The sequence below is a fragment of the Fusarium flagelliforme genome, assembly GCF_020744385.1.
Source record: "Fusarium flagelliforme strain FIESC 12 MPI-CAGE-AA-0113 chromosome Unknown B0J16scaffold_3, whole genome shotgun sequence".
Taxonomy (NCBI): domain Eukaryota; kingdom Fungi; phylum Ascomycota; class Sordariomycetes; order Hypocreales; family Nectriaceae; genus Fusarium; species Fusarium flagelliforme.
In genome coordinates this window covers 2520507-2533267 of record NW_025763505.1, presented here as the reverse complement: position 1 = coordinate 2533267, position 12761 = coordinate 2520507, and the positions used below count along the sequence as shown (strand labels likewise).

General features: G+C 49.4%; 7 protein-coding genes across 7 annotated transcripts; 3 read left to right on the top strand and 4 right to left on the bottom strand.

Annotated features, from left to right (window-relative positions):
* Window positions 1-190: 190 nt before the first annotated feature.
* On the bottom strand, window positions 191-2235 carry B0J16DRAFT_318449 (uncharacterized protein; the record flags this gene model as incomplete). The annotated part of the gene is made up of 2 exons (XM_046125447.1): window positions 191-586; window positions 640-2235. The coding sequence occupies 2 exons, from the start codon at window positions 2233-2235 to the stop codon at window positions 191-193; spliced, it is 1992 nt and encodes a 663-aa protein (XP_045984715.1).
* A 1465-nt stretch (window positions 2236-3700) lies between these two features.
* B0J16DRAFT_382671 (kinase-like domain-containing protein) lies at window positions 3701-4982 on the top strand (the record flags this gene model as incomplete). The annotated part of the gene is made up of 3 exons (XM_046131258.1): window positions 3701-3799; window positions 3850-4812; window positions 4866-4982. 3 exons carry the CDS (start codon window positions 3701-3703, stop codon window positions 4980-4982), a joined length of 1179 nt encoding a protein of 392 aa, XP_045984714.1.
* Window positions 4983-5152: 170 nt separating this feature from the next.
* B0J16DRAFT_101640 (peptidase M76 family-domain-containing protein) lies at window positions 5153-6288 on the bottom strand. The gene is made up of 2 exons (XM_046121282.1): window positions 5577-6288; window positions 5153-5511 (listed from the first exon to the last, which is right to left on the bottom strand). Exons 1-2 carry the CDS (start codon window positions 6126-6128, stop codon window positions 5284-5286), a joined length of 780 nt encoding a protein of 259 aa, XP_045984713.1. The 5' UTR covers window positions 6129-6288; the 3' UTR covers window positions 5153-5283.
* A 95-nt stretch (window positions 6289-6383) lies between these two features.
* On the top strand, window positions 6384-8526 carry B0J16DRAFT_338055 (Aspartate/glutamate/uridylate kinase). The gene is made up of 5 exons (XM_046127416.1): window positions 6384-6874; window positions 6944-7131; window positions 7193-7303; window positions 7357-7627; window positions 7680-8526. Exons 1-5 carry the CDS (start codon window positions 6829-6831, stop codon window positions 8396-8398), a joined length of 1335 nt encoding a protein of 444 aa, XP_045984712.1. The 5' UTR covers window positions 6384-6828; the 3' UTR covers window positions 8399-8526.
* B0J16DRAFT_101600 (uncharacterized protein) lies at window positions 8508-9366 on the bottom strand. Its single transcript, XM_046121281.1, has 2 exons — window positions 9021-9366; window positions 8508-8958 (listed from the first exon to the last, which is right to left on the bottom strand). The coding sequence occupies exons 1-2, from the start codon at window positions 9244-9246 to the stop codon at window positions 8618-8620; spliced, it is 567 nt and encodes a 188-aa protein (XP_045984711.1). The 5' UTR covers window positions 9247-9366; the 3' UTR covers window positions 8508-8617.
* A 379-nt stretch (window positions 9367-9745) lies between these two features.
* On the bottom strand, window positions 9746-10558 carry B0J16DRAFT_413220 (uncharacterized protein; the record flags this gene model as incomplete). Its single annotated transcript, XM_046133364.1, has 1 exon — window positions 9746-10558. One exon carries the CDS (start codon window positions 10556-10558, stop codon window positions 9746-9748), a length of 813 nt encoding a protein of 270 aa, XP_045984710.1.
* An 854-nt stretch (window positions 10559-11412) lies between these two features.
* On the top strand, window positions 11413-12619 carry B0J16DRAFT_101589 (TIP41-like family-domain-containing protein). The gene is made up of 2 exons (XM_046121280.1): window positions 11413-12229; window positions 12294-12619. Exons 1-2 carry the CDS (start codon window positions 11513-11515, stop codon window positions 12414-12416), a joined length of 840 nt encoding a protein of 279 aa, XP_045984709.1. The 5' UTR covers window positions 11413-11512; the 3' UTR covers window positions 12417-12619.
* Window positions 12620-12761: the final 142 nt, after the last annotated feature.

Here is a 12761-nt window from a genome sequence, read left to right as displayed (position 1 = left end):
AGACTCTTCCATTGCCTAGGCAGCCTATGTATTTTTAAGCATTGTCTGGTATCCGTAGACTCAACCGGACAAATCCTAACTCCCGCCTAGATGCCCATTGTTTTGTCGAACAATAGTGCTAGAATGACATCTAATAAATTACATTTTCTTTACGTATGTGCTAATTTTATCCCCCTTTTCTTTTAGTGCTTTATCGTGCAGCAACCTCAACCTCCTGACCCTCAAACTTGGGTAGCTCGTTCTCAACCTGGGCCCAGGTCTTGCTGCCATCCACAAGTGATTTGATGGCATCAATAATCTTCTCCTGCTCAGCTCGGACCTGGTTGGTGCTATCACGGTCTCGCAGAGTAACAGTGCCATCCTGCGCGGTCTGGAAGTCAATCGTGATGCCAAGAGGAGTACCAAGCTCGTCGTTTCGGCTGTATCGCTTGCCAATACTGGCAGACGAATCATCGACACGGCTAGAGATACCAGCACTACGAAGACGCTGCGAAAGCTGCTTGAGCAGAGGCTTGAACTGAGGGTTAGAAGAGAGGGGAACAAGGAGAACCTTGGTGGGAGCCACAGTGGGAGGGAAAGACAGGACCTTGAGAATGTTAGTGTTTGATCATAAAGCATGTTGAAGGGATGATTTCTTACTCCACGAGCCTCATCACCACCCTCAGTACCACGAGTCCAGAAGCTGTGCTCCATCAGAGAATAGAGGATGCGGCCAATACCGAACGAGGGCTCAATGACATTGGGCACAAACTCGCGGGTGTTCTCAACTCTCTTGCGGAACTCGATGGCAATAGAGTCCTTGTTGATCTGGACCTTGCCGTCGGCAACGCCAGCAACCTCGAGGGTGATGCTGCCGCTGTCGCTCAGCTCCTTGGCAAGCTTCTCTCGCTGCTCCTGTGATGTGGCCAGGAGAGCAGCCTCGACAGTCTTGGCATCCTTCTTGAACTGAGGACCAAACTTCTTCCTCTCGATATCGATCTGCCACTCCTCAATGACAAGAGGAGTCTCACGCTGCTCACGCACAACCAGGGGAGCACCGGTCTTCTTGGCGTGCACGCTCAAATCGTAGGCACTTCGGTCGGCACAACCAACACACTCGATCCAGCCAGAGCTGGTGAAAAGCTCAGCGTCCCAGCAATCACAAGCGTAGTGGGCCATCTCGTTGGCCATGTGCTGACGGAAACGCAGCTTGGTCATGTCGATACCAATCTTCTGCAAGAACTGGTGAATACGGGCGATGAAGTAACCCAGAGTCTCGTTGTCCACGAGACCTTCTTTAACAGCCTGGCCAATCTTGACAGTTCTGGTTTCAGTCTTACCAGACAGTTGGGTATCACGGTCGAGAAGGACGAGCTCAACATCCTCAACCTCGTGGAATCGGTGGTGCTTCTTGCCGCCCTCAGGGTCGACGAAGTGCTCGATCTCGGCCATAAGGAACTCACGGACTCGCAGCAGACCGGCGCGAGGGGAGATCTCGTTACGGTATGACTTACCGATAGAGGCAGAGGCGAAGGGCATCTGGGACTGGTTGAACTCGAGAAGCTTGGCGAAGTTCAGGAACTGGCCCTGGGCAGTCTCGGGACGAAGGTAACCAGGGTAGTTGCTGCTGGGGCCGATAGAGGTCTGGAACATGAGATTGAAGGAAACAGGCTCCGCAGGCTGGACACCAGTAGCAGGGTTTCTGAGATCGTACTTCTTGATAAGCTCGCCGAGCTCAGGGCCGCCGTAGTTGTCGATTCTGGCAAGGACCTCCTCGTACTCCTTGACGACGGCATCGTCGAGCTTGACTGCCTCAGTCTTGGCCTTCTTCTTCTTCTTCTTAGGATCCTCCTCCTTCTCCTCAATCTTCTGGCCACGGGCCTCCTTGTCGCCGTTCAGACGTGCCTCAAGAATGGCCTCGACGAAATGGTCAGCTCGGAGAATCTCGCCGTTCTTGGGATCCTTGCACATCCAGTCGGCAAACTTGTCGACGTGACCACTGGTCTTGAGAACCTCGTGGGGAGTCAGGACAGTGCAGTCAACCTCGAGCATGTCCTCCTCGAGGATGAAGTGTTTTCTCCATTGCTCAATGACGGCCGCTTGAAGTGCACAACCGGGAGGGCCATAGTCGAACAGACCACCAACACCGCCGTAGATCTCGAAGGAGGGGGTATAGAACATGCGTCGTCGGAGGATAGATTCGAGAACAGCCTTGTCAAGGGGCTGGCCCTTGAGGGTTGTCGCGCTGGAAGTCATTGTGTCTTTGGAGTGCTTCTGCGACTTTTGCAGTTTAAAGGCGTTGAGGGGTCGTGAGGTCGCAAATGTGCGAGTGCGGGGTGGTTTTACGCAGGCCGTTAACCGGGACCTGGAACTAAAGCGGGAAACACTAAGTTGCCTCGACAAGGACGACGCTGCTGAGAGGTTTGTTGGAACTGTTGCTGGCAGTGTCGTTGGAGATAGTGAGAGGAGACGAATTGGCTTCATCCACCCTGATTTGAAAAGTTCGTAGGGGTGCAATAAAAGTGAAGCAAGAGGGCGTGAGTCACAGCACAAGCACAAGACTTGTAGTGGACGTCTGGGCTATAGGTATGGGTCCTACCTAGAGGTACCTTTAGGTTTGGGCTGTCTGAGATGGAAGACTGTGGATGGTGGGGGTATTTTTTGGGTGTTTCTTTACTGTCTGCTGAGCGCTGATTCGATGACTCGAGGTGGTGGTTCAGGTCGATTACCCGAAGGAGAGGCAGTTGTGTTGGATTTGCAGTTTTCCAAGGAAGATATGACTGATATGATGGGTAGTTTTTTTTCTTCATCCCCGCCATAGCCACTTATTACCACCAACCTACTGAAATCGGGAAGTTTTCCCCCTCTGTTTACCTCCTACAGGGGTGGCAAGTGGATCGGAAGACAAGACAGCTCGTACAATAAAGCTGTCTCGATACATCCATACAAGGAGGGTACGTTTGGTTAAGAGTATCTTGTATGGTAGAGCTTGGACTCGTTTTGTCTGCGAACTATTTTGTACGGCCTACTGGCTACCTAGATAATCAAAGTGAGCAGGCTTACCCTAGAGGAAAACAGTACCCTTGTTCATGATGCTGTGCCCATATCATTTGAAGATGAACTGACCAAATGCTTGATGGCATGAATCAATCAACCAATGTACTCCAAAGATTGTCACCAATGCGCTCAACAAAGCATGTCAGTTCCATATCAGCTAGGCTTGAGCGACTGTGTCTGTTCCTATACAGTGGTTCTTTGGTTGATGTCTTGAGATGAGTGTTAGAACTACAGTGCCTTACATCTAAGATCTGGTGTTATCTGTCTAATCAGGTGCCTACTATATGAACAGAAACTTGTACACATTGCCAGCTTCCTTGACAATACTCAAACGGCTGTACAATATTTCATCTAATCTAATTTATGAATGTTCTGCATTATTCTCAGCTACCTACTAAGTCTATGTATTTCTTTATTTAGTGATGGTCGTTCAGTGGGTCGATCGCCAAAAACCTGTCTTTGCCGCCTTCGTCTCAGGCGATCTGCCAATTGCTAGTGCGGCCCGTTGCCTAGCAACTGCTTTGTTTAGGTAGGATGACCCCAGCTTAAGCGACCGACCTTATAGAACTGCAACTGTTCAAAAAGGCTCCGTTCATCGTCTTTCTTCAATTCTTTGTCCGTCTTTCACTAACATCAACAGCCCATCTCACACCTCCTCTTAATTATGGCTACCCGCACCATTGAGGCGCGCTTCGAGCGCATGTCCGTCAACGACGAAAACGATCCCATTGGCGACGGCTCCAAGCTCTACAGCAAGAGCAAGGTGAGTTTACCGTCACATCGTGGTGTCGTATTGTTTGCTGATAGATGTAGACTATCTCTTCGACATCAACTCATGGCGCAACCCGTCCCAACCTCTTCAAGGTCGCCCTTCAGTCACAAAGCAGTAATGCCAACGCCGCCGTAATGCTGCCATCCCAGGCTGCTCAACGAAAAGTCAACCCTGCTCCTCCCCCCTCTCCCACAAGAAAAGCCCTTCCATCTTCTTCAAGAACATCAGATGAGGCTTCCGAGGAGCGAAAATCAGTCACCCTACCGGAACAAATGAGCGTCCCCAAGCAGTTCCACCTAGGCATGTTCGAAATCGGCCGCCCTCTGGGTAAGGGCAAGTTTGGACGAGTCTACCTTGCTCGAGAAAGAACAACAGGCTTCATCTGTGCCCTCAAGGTCCTTCACAAGAACGAACTGCAGGCCGGACGAGTCGAGAAGCAGGTTCGCCGAGAGATCGAAATTCAGAGTAACCTGAGACATCCCAACATCCTTCAACTGTATGGCCACTTCCACGATAGCAAGCGAGTGTTTTTGATTCTGGAATTCGCTGGCAAGGGTGAGCTGTACAAGCATCTCCGAAAAGAGAGCCGATTCCCTGAGTGGAAGGCTGCCCAGTACATCGCCCAGATGGCCTCAGCTTTGCGATACCTGCACCGAAAGCATGTTATTCACCGAGACATCAAGCCCGAGAACATCTTGGTTGGCATCCACGGTGAGATCAAGATCTCGGATTTCGGATGGAGTGTGCACGCCCCCAACAATCGAAGGAAGACCATGTGCGGAACTCTTGACTACCTTCCCCCTGAGATGATCAAGCCCGGCACCTCTGATAACTTCTACAACGAGAAGGTTGACCTATGGAGTTTGGGTGTCCTGACGTATGAGTTCCTCGTGGGTGAGGCGCCCTTCGAGGATACGCCAGTAATGACCCAACGAAGGATCGCTCGTGCTGATATGTCTATCCCTACATGGGTCAGCCCTGAAGCTACGGATCTCATCAAGAAGGTACGTCTTTCCATTATACCCCATACCTGTACGATCGTGCTAACAAACCGAAGCTGCTTGTGCTGGACCCTGAGAAGCGAATTCCTCTTGAGCAGATCCAACAACACCCTTGGATCATCAAACACTGCGTCAAGGGCGAGCGCGCCTCTAACCGCGAAAAGGGCCAATAACGATTTAATGAACACCCCAACAATATGGACGAACGGATAGGGATTGGATGGCGTTTACTGGCGATTGGTTAATTTGTAATATTGAAAAGCGGAACCTGACCGTTTGCATCAGTTGGCGTATAGGGTCTCCTTTTATGGCATCATCTCAGAATTGTTACGAATCGAAGAATTGCATCAGCATCTTAAAGGGGTATCATTGATAGTATTGGCGTATCCGATGGAGAGGTTATTATGTTCCATTGAGAGCGCCTCTAGCCATGCTCGTATATCGTACACAGTTTCCAGGTAGAATACTACCACGTTACCTATAAACCTCATCGAATGGTCGGGTATCTGCGAAGCATGAATCCCATACTGAATTGACGGCTTTTGTTGCCTCAAGGTCGTCCTTGCACGCAGTTCTGCCGACGATGGAATCGATGGCTCGCCTGCGGACGCAATTTTGGAATTGTTGTGTCAATTTCCAGTTGCCTCTGGTGAAGGCTTCCTTAGTCCATCTGCATTCACCACTGAGCATTGAAGCTCGGATCTTTCGAATCCAGTCAGTCAGTATTCGGGCTTTTCTTTTGTTGGACATGCATCAACACAACTCACCTCTGTACATGCGGCGTGCTTGAGGTCTCCTGGTTTACCCACAAAGTCCACATTCTTCCATCGGAGCATATCCCAAGCATGCACCATCTCATGCGCTAGCGTATCTTCGAGATGTTTTCGGCTCTGGATTTCGTTGGCGCATATCAGGATACCATGCTCGGGGCTGAAGCCGCCAGATTGTCGCAAAACGGTGCCATCAGCATTGAGATATGAGGGGCAGCGGCGGCAGTAAACGTTGGAAGAGTCTATTCGTCCATTGAGGTCGCGGATCTTTTCTGACATGAAGCGCACAGTGGGGGAGTATGTGAAGAGCCAGTCGCGAAACTCTTCGCAGCGCTTGATGTCCTTCTCTTCCTCAACAGTGTGCACCCATTCTCGGTAGTGGAATTTGCCCTCAGGTGTCATTTGGCCCGATATCATCTTGAAGTAGTTCATCCATTTTGAAACTTCTGGTGAGAATCCGGTCACTGCAGGGTTATTCTGAACTCCTCTTGATGGTTGATTCGGTGCGGCTGCTGTGGCGCTGGGAGCATTTGTTTGATCAGATGACATGGCGAAAGGGCTGTGGATGATGACTCTTCGGCGAAGCCGTCGGCGAGGGTATTGGTGCTGGTAGCGGGATTCGGGATGTGAATTATCGACGACTGGATCTCTTTTGACCTTCTTGCCAGGGTCTTAGTCTCAGTCAGCTTGAACACAAATTCTGCCAGGGCCCGTTCTAGTCAAAGGCGGTGAAGATGACGTCCAGAACGGAAAACGGGCCCGGCAGTGACTCGGAAAAGTTGACCAATCAACAACTTTTGCCAACCTATTTTGCGACTTCGGAGTCTGGGGGATACGGGGAGGGATTCTACAAGGGCGTAAAGGGCACAGATCCAATCACCTTAACCACCGAGCAACGTTTACCCAGGATCAACCTGCGCCCAGCTCTATACATCCCATCCTCGGTTCCACACTCAGAAAGCGACAAGGGCGTATGAAAATGACGAGTGAAGGCATCTTTCAGTGTAAGCATTTTCCTGATTTTTCTGTTCTTTGCTTCATTCATTGTCTTTGAATTGCGCCGTGTAAAGAGAGCCAGCCTAGCCTGTCCTACTGAATCTGTCCATATATGATATATATGTCGCTCTACCTCTGTCTGTAGAGCACACATTGTCATGTGAGAGCGCCAGTCTTTACCACAGGCATTTGTTTCATACGGTTAAAGCGGCATTTAACTGACTTGTTTGTCTTTTTTTAAAATCTCGCAGTCATGAGAGGGAACGGGACAAAGTCCTTGACCATCGTTATCAAGCTTGGTGAGCATCACCCTCAACCTCAACACCAAGCTTGACTCATCTCCCACTAACATTCCGTTTTCTTCTCAGGAACGAGCTCAATTGTCGATGAAAAGACTCATGAGCCGCTTCTTCCAATTCTTACTCTCATCGTTGACACGGCTGTGAAGCTCCGCAAGGATGGCCACCGAGTGGTTATTGTTTCATCGGGAGCCATCGGCGTTGGACTCCGGCGTATGGATGTAGAAAAGCGACCTAAGCATCTCGCACAGCTACAGGTTCGACTTGGTCTCTTTTCCAAACAATCAATTAAACGATTCAACTAACAACAACCCTCAGGCACTCGCCGCGATAGGCCAATGTCGATTGATGAGTCTATGGGATAGTCTGTTTACCCATCTTAGACAGCCAATTGCTCAGATCCTCCTTACTCGAAACGATATTGCAGACGTATGCTGTCCTTTCTCATTTACTGTTTGCGATTACAAACTAAAACATTGTAGCGGACTAGATATTTCAATGCTCAGAACACCTTCCATGCACTCCTGGAGCAGGGTGTCATTCCCATTGTCAACGAGAATGACACTCTCGCTGTTTCCGAGATCAAGTTTGGCGACAACGATACTCTCTCTGCCATCACTGCCGCCATGATTCATGCAGACATGTTGTTCCTGATGACAGATGTTGACTGCCTGTACGACAAGAACCCTCGAAGCAACCCGGATGCCAAACCCATCGAAGTGGTTGAGGACATTGCGGCCCTCCAAGCTGATGGTAAGAATCATGTCTTTATCACGTATATTTTCTTGCCACTGACTATCTAAAGTTTCGAGCGCTGGCTCATCGCTTGGAACTGGAGGCATGAGTACCAAGATTGTTGCTGCCAGACTGGGCGTTTCTGCAGGTGTTACCACCGTGATTACGAGGTCGTCTAACCCAGGAAACGTGCTCAACATTGTCCAGTACCTCCAATCAATACAACGAGGGACCACCCCTCCCAGTCCCGATGAGCGCGCTGAAGGCTTGACAAGGTCAGCGTCAGCTCTGTCACTCTCAGCCTCTAATGGCAATGGTGCCCCCTGGCCACCACTACATACCCGATTCGTCCCTGCCAACAACCCCATCCGGGACCGTCATTTCTGGCTGCTTCACACCCCCTATCCGCATGGCACCCTCTACATTGACTCAGGAGCCTATAAGGCACTTGTTGGCAAGGCTGGCCTGCTCCCTGTCGGCGTCGTTGATGTTGAGGGTAACTTTGCTCAGCAGGAAGTGGTGCGGCTCGTGACAGTCAAGCGACGATCCACTCCTGGACCAGATGGTAAGATGTGGGAGGGTACCCCTGAGGAAGTCGGCCGAGCTCTGGTCAACTATGCCGCTGCTGAGATCGCGCGGATCAAGGGAAAACAGAGCGTGGAGATTGAGAAGATTCTTGGTTATGCCGATAGTGAGTACGTCGCTCACCGACAGCATGTTGGTTTCTTTGGAAAAGGCAGTAGACCGGTGAGTCCTGCTCAGGAGATCATTTCGGCCGTGATGGAGTAGAAGCACAAAGACGGACGAGGAAAATGGACAAAATGGGGCAAGCGAATACATTTCAACATATACAGCGCTTTGATGAAGACGATGATTATATCTACCAATCCACCAACTAATCCAAGCATGATTTGACTTGATCGCAAGTTTCTTTTTCCCTTCACTCTCAACGCCAAAGAATGATAAAAATAAACCCCAACGCCAGACGAAGTAAAACCACTTTCCACTCTAACCGGTCGCAAACAGGTTGTCTTCGTCACGGAGGTACTCTCCACAATCAGCCTGCCTGAAGCAGGTGATACCAGTAGGGTCCAGTCTTCGCGCCTCAGCGGTGCTGCGGGCTGTGACACCGAATCCGAGTGGGGTGTCGTTCATGCTGTATACCACGACTCCCTGGTGCTCAGGGCAGTCCTCGGACCAGCGGCCAACATGGGCCTTGACGACGTTGCTGCCGTAGAGGAAGGGCATGGTACCGTTCTCCTTGACCCAGATCTTGTAACGGGCGTGCTCGGCGATGATGGGGAGGGCTGTGACGTGCAGACGGAACTTGCCCGACTTGGTGAACTTGCCTACAGAAATTTGGTGATTAGATAAGATGCTTGAGAAATCGCATTTGAAGGCTATAGCATACCAAGACAGGTTCCCAGAGACAGAAGCTTCTCGCGCGCTATAGAAGTAGCTAGGTTGGCGATGGAAAGACGGACGTAAAAGACACGATCGCGAACGAGGCGGAAGACATAGCGATCAGCATTGGGAGAGTCGTCGAGAGGCGCAATGAGGTTCTTGAGAGAGCCGCCAGTGTAGTTTGCGAGCTTCTCGAAGAGAGTCTGAGTCTCCTTTTCTGTGAGGGGGCGCATTGTGTCGGTTGTGGTTTGGAGTGGTGATTGGAAATGTTGGAGGTGGATGTTTGGATGTGTTTGACTAGTTGCGCAAAGGAAAAAAAGTTGATGGAGCGGGAACTGATAAGAAGCTTATCAGTTGGTGGGTGGGGATGAAAATGAACATGAAAGGGTCCACCTCCACTTTCACTTTCACTATCACTTCCTCCACCTTTAAAGTCATGTCACGTATAAGTGAGATGTGATTCATTTATATCAATGCCTCTGGACTCTTGTTGGAATCCGTTCAAAAAAGCCTTTATAGTAAGCGGAGAAAAATGCATTGCAGGGCTGAATTGCTTGTTTGACTACGGATACAGCCTTCTTGATAATCAACCTCGATCTGACATTCATGTTTGGTATCTCAATCATATTGTACCTTAAGTAAACTTTCGTTATATCTGAACATTGTATGTATTTCTGTTGCGTACCAAATTGAGTAACTAAAATAGAGAGTCATGTCATATCTCTTGAAAAGTTAAGACCAATTGAATACATCTTCCATGGGAGGTACATACACGCCCTCATCCATCCTGAATCTGTAGCAGAGATAATTCCCGAATTGATCAAAATCCAATCTGAACCTGCGTCCAAACTCCAGCAGTCTCGAAGGCGTCATATTGGCCGAACCTTGGATGAGCTCGCGTTCAGCAGTGACCAGGCCGAGGCCCGAGTTGTTGACCACTGCAAGAAGCCGTCTCAGGAATCGATTGGATTCACAGCTGAGGCGGTCATACATGAGGCCAGTATAACCTTCAACGAATTCTATCTCCATCTCCCAATCAATGGAGTGGGATAGCAAGTACTCGAGTACCTCTGGATCCAGACCATACAGTTCATTCAGGTCATCTTTCGTATAGTGGCCCAAGGAAAAGAGCATGTGGTCGTTCAAGATGTCCCCCCACATGTTCAGCGGCCTCAGAGCATCCAGTACACCTGGGATGGACCGAATATTACCCAGCTCATTTTCGAGTTCGTCCCTCGGATTCAACTTGTAGGCGTACCAGATCATGCGCCAAGCGAGATATTCCTGTTGGACTTCATCATGTCCTGTAGAAGGATGTTCGTCTAGCATCTGAACAGCCAGTATTAACGACGGGAATGACCCAGAGACTGTACGCTCAAAGTAAGAGGCACAATTACGCTTGATGATTCGTATACTGTGTTCTGTTATTCTTCTTCTATTCAGTTCCCGAATCCACCCGCACGCATTAGATCTTGGTTCAGACGGAATCGTGGGAACGGAACCTTCAGCCGCGGCTGGCGAGAAATTGATATATGACGGAGGCATGGTGTGTGAGTGCCTAGGTAGATAGATACGTAGTAGAAGGAGTAAACAAGATCAGGTCAGGTCAGGTCAGGTCATATTATCATATTTATAGCTGGAAATCTTGGGGAAATGCCAGTATATGAGCTTGTAGAGTTTATATGAAGCACAACTTAAACTATTGTGTTTATGACTGCTTGCTGGGCGCGACAGTTGCATCCTCCAAAGTGAAATCTTGTTTCGACAGCCGGGCCTGAAGTATAAAGTCTTCTGCTGTAGTCAGCCTCCCGACTCCTTTTGAAAAGCTTTTGTGGCTACTGATCTTAGGATTAGTTTATACGAGTCAGAATTAGTGCTTCAGATCAGATAGTCATTCTCACTGTAGCTGTCTGGACAGCATAAGTGTTCGTGGAGGGTCTACACCATGCAGATATTAACAATGTCCTGAACGGTGTCTGGAGACTGTTGTTTGTTCGATGACCTTGATTTACTTCTGACCGAAACTCATACGTGTATATAACAATCCAGGGCTAAGATGTATATATCTTGGTGTCCTGAAGGCCGGGTACTTGCAGGTAATCTTTAGAATAGATGTTTGGCTCATAACATCTTGATCCTACAACTTGTCTCTAGTTTCAGCACAGAATTGGGGGTCTGCCAGTTTACCTACGTAGGTTGGAAGTTAGGTAGCGTACCTATATAACGATGTCAAGTTGATAGTTCCGTGTACTTAACATGATTGGTCTATCATGAGATTAGGAGGGACCAATGTCCCTGATTGATAAGTGACCCTTAGGTGAGATAATAGTAGGTACGGGATAGTGGGGTCCATTATATCCATGTGCAGGTAGTAGCAGGAGCTCCCCACCACCCCACCACTTCATTATACATGTACCTACTACTATTCACCACAACTAAAGCTCTCCAACTTGCATCTTCAGCATCCCCCGAAGAACGAAGCTCCCTACCACCTTCAAGATGCAGCAAAACCACATCACAGACCCTAACGAGCCGTTCCCAAAGCCCCAGGCGCTTGCCTCGGCTACGACGACACATAATCAAGGCCGATTTCGCATTTCGACACGCAAGCTGTCCATCTCCAAGGCCGGCACCATCGATGCCCTCACCGAAAAGATTGGCATCCCAATGCCCGAGATGATCTTTGGCGAAAACATCGTCGGAATTGAACATCTACCTTCAGGCTGGTCCCTGAACTTCAATACCCCGGACGCTCTCGACGCCGTCGACAAGACAGATCGCCACATGCTCAAGGTCGCATACGCTCGAGACTGGGAGAGTACTAGAGAAGGCACAACACAGGGCATTAAGGAGGTTGTGAAGCCCTACGACTGGAGTTACTCAACGACGTATACTGGAAGTGTCGACCCTTCTGCCAAACAATTTGCGCCTACGGAGAACATGATTCCAATCGAGCTGTTGAAGCGTCGTGACCCAATCCTATTCTTCGACGAGGTTATGCTGTACGAGAGCGAGTTGGACGACAATGGCATAAGCATCTTCAGCGCTAAGGTTCGCGTCCACGAGAAGCGTATGCTGTTGCTGTGCCGGCTATTTATGCGGCTCGATAATGTTATCCTGCGGATACGCGACATTCGGGTCTACGTTGACTTTGAGACTGATGAAGTCATTCGTGAATATTCGGCACAAGAGGAGACTTATGAGAACGTGAAGAGGGTGAGCCACCTTGGGACCTGCACAACCCGCTCTGATGAAAGTCCCATTGCTAACTAATTCTTAGAAACTGCAGATGTCTGGTAGACTGCCCGACGATATCACTATCGCACTTCGGGATCCCAACATCCTGGCCCCCTTGTTGCCGTTGGTCGAGCATCGAGCGGAGGCCGTAAAGCTAGGTGCATGAGAGTACAATTGGTACGCAGCACAATGATGGGCTTAAGTGAGATGTGGAGTTACAGGAGTTCAGGACAGATTTTCATTGTACAGATTCTACAATACAGAGAGCGGGGGTAAACTCGCCGATGCAAGGAACTCGTTGTCTGATATCAAAAAGCTATCAAAGAGTTTATGCTGCACATCGCCCCAGTCCGAACCATACGTTGCCTCAAATCCGTGCCCGATCAAGTGCAATGCAATACAAGTCCGAAAAAGACATCATTCCGACTTTCATAAATGCCGTAGTCCCTTGTGTGTAACTCCAGAAGCCTTGCTTGATTACAATCATCCCTAACCCGCCCAACGCCTGCTT

Coding starts and splice junctions, on each gene's coding strand:
- B0J16DRAFT_101640 (XM_046121282.1), bottom strand. CDS start 6,128: ATGTCATCTGATCAAACAAATGCTCCCAGCGCCACAGCAGCCGCACCG. Junction 5,512..5,576: donor AGCACGCCGCATGTACAGAG/GTGAGTTGTGTT, acceptor TGGATTCGAAAG/ATCCGAGCTTCAATGCTCAG.
- B0J16DRAFT_338055 (XM_046127416.1), top strand. CDS start 6,829: ATGAGAGGGAACGGGACAAAGTCCTTGACCATCGTTATCAAGCTTG. Junction 7,304..7,356: donor CTCGAAACGATATTGCAGAC/GTATGCTGTCCT, acceptor AAAACATTGTAG/CGGACTAGATATTTCAATGC. Junction 7,628..7,679: donor TGCGGCCCTCCAAGCTGATG/GTAAGAATCATG, acceptor GACTATCTAAAG/TTTCGAGCGCTGGCTCATCG.
- B0J16DRAFT_101600 (XM_046121281.1), bottom strand. CDS start 9,246: ATGCGCCCCCTCACAGAAAAGGAGACTCAGACTCTCTTCGAGAAGCTC. Junction 8,959..9,020: donor GTCTCTGGGAACCTGTCTTG/GTATGCTATAGC, acceptor AAATTTCTGTAG/GCAAGTTCACCAAGTCGGGC.
- B0J16DRAFT_101589 (XM_046121280.1), top strand. CDS start 11,513: ATGCAGCAAAACCACATCACAGACCCTAACGAGCCGTTCCCAAAGCCC. Junction 12,230..12,293: donor CTTATGAGAACGTGAAGAGG/GTGAGCCACCTT, acceptor ACTAATTCTTAG/AAACTGCAGATGTCTGGTAG.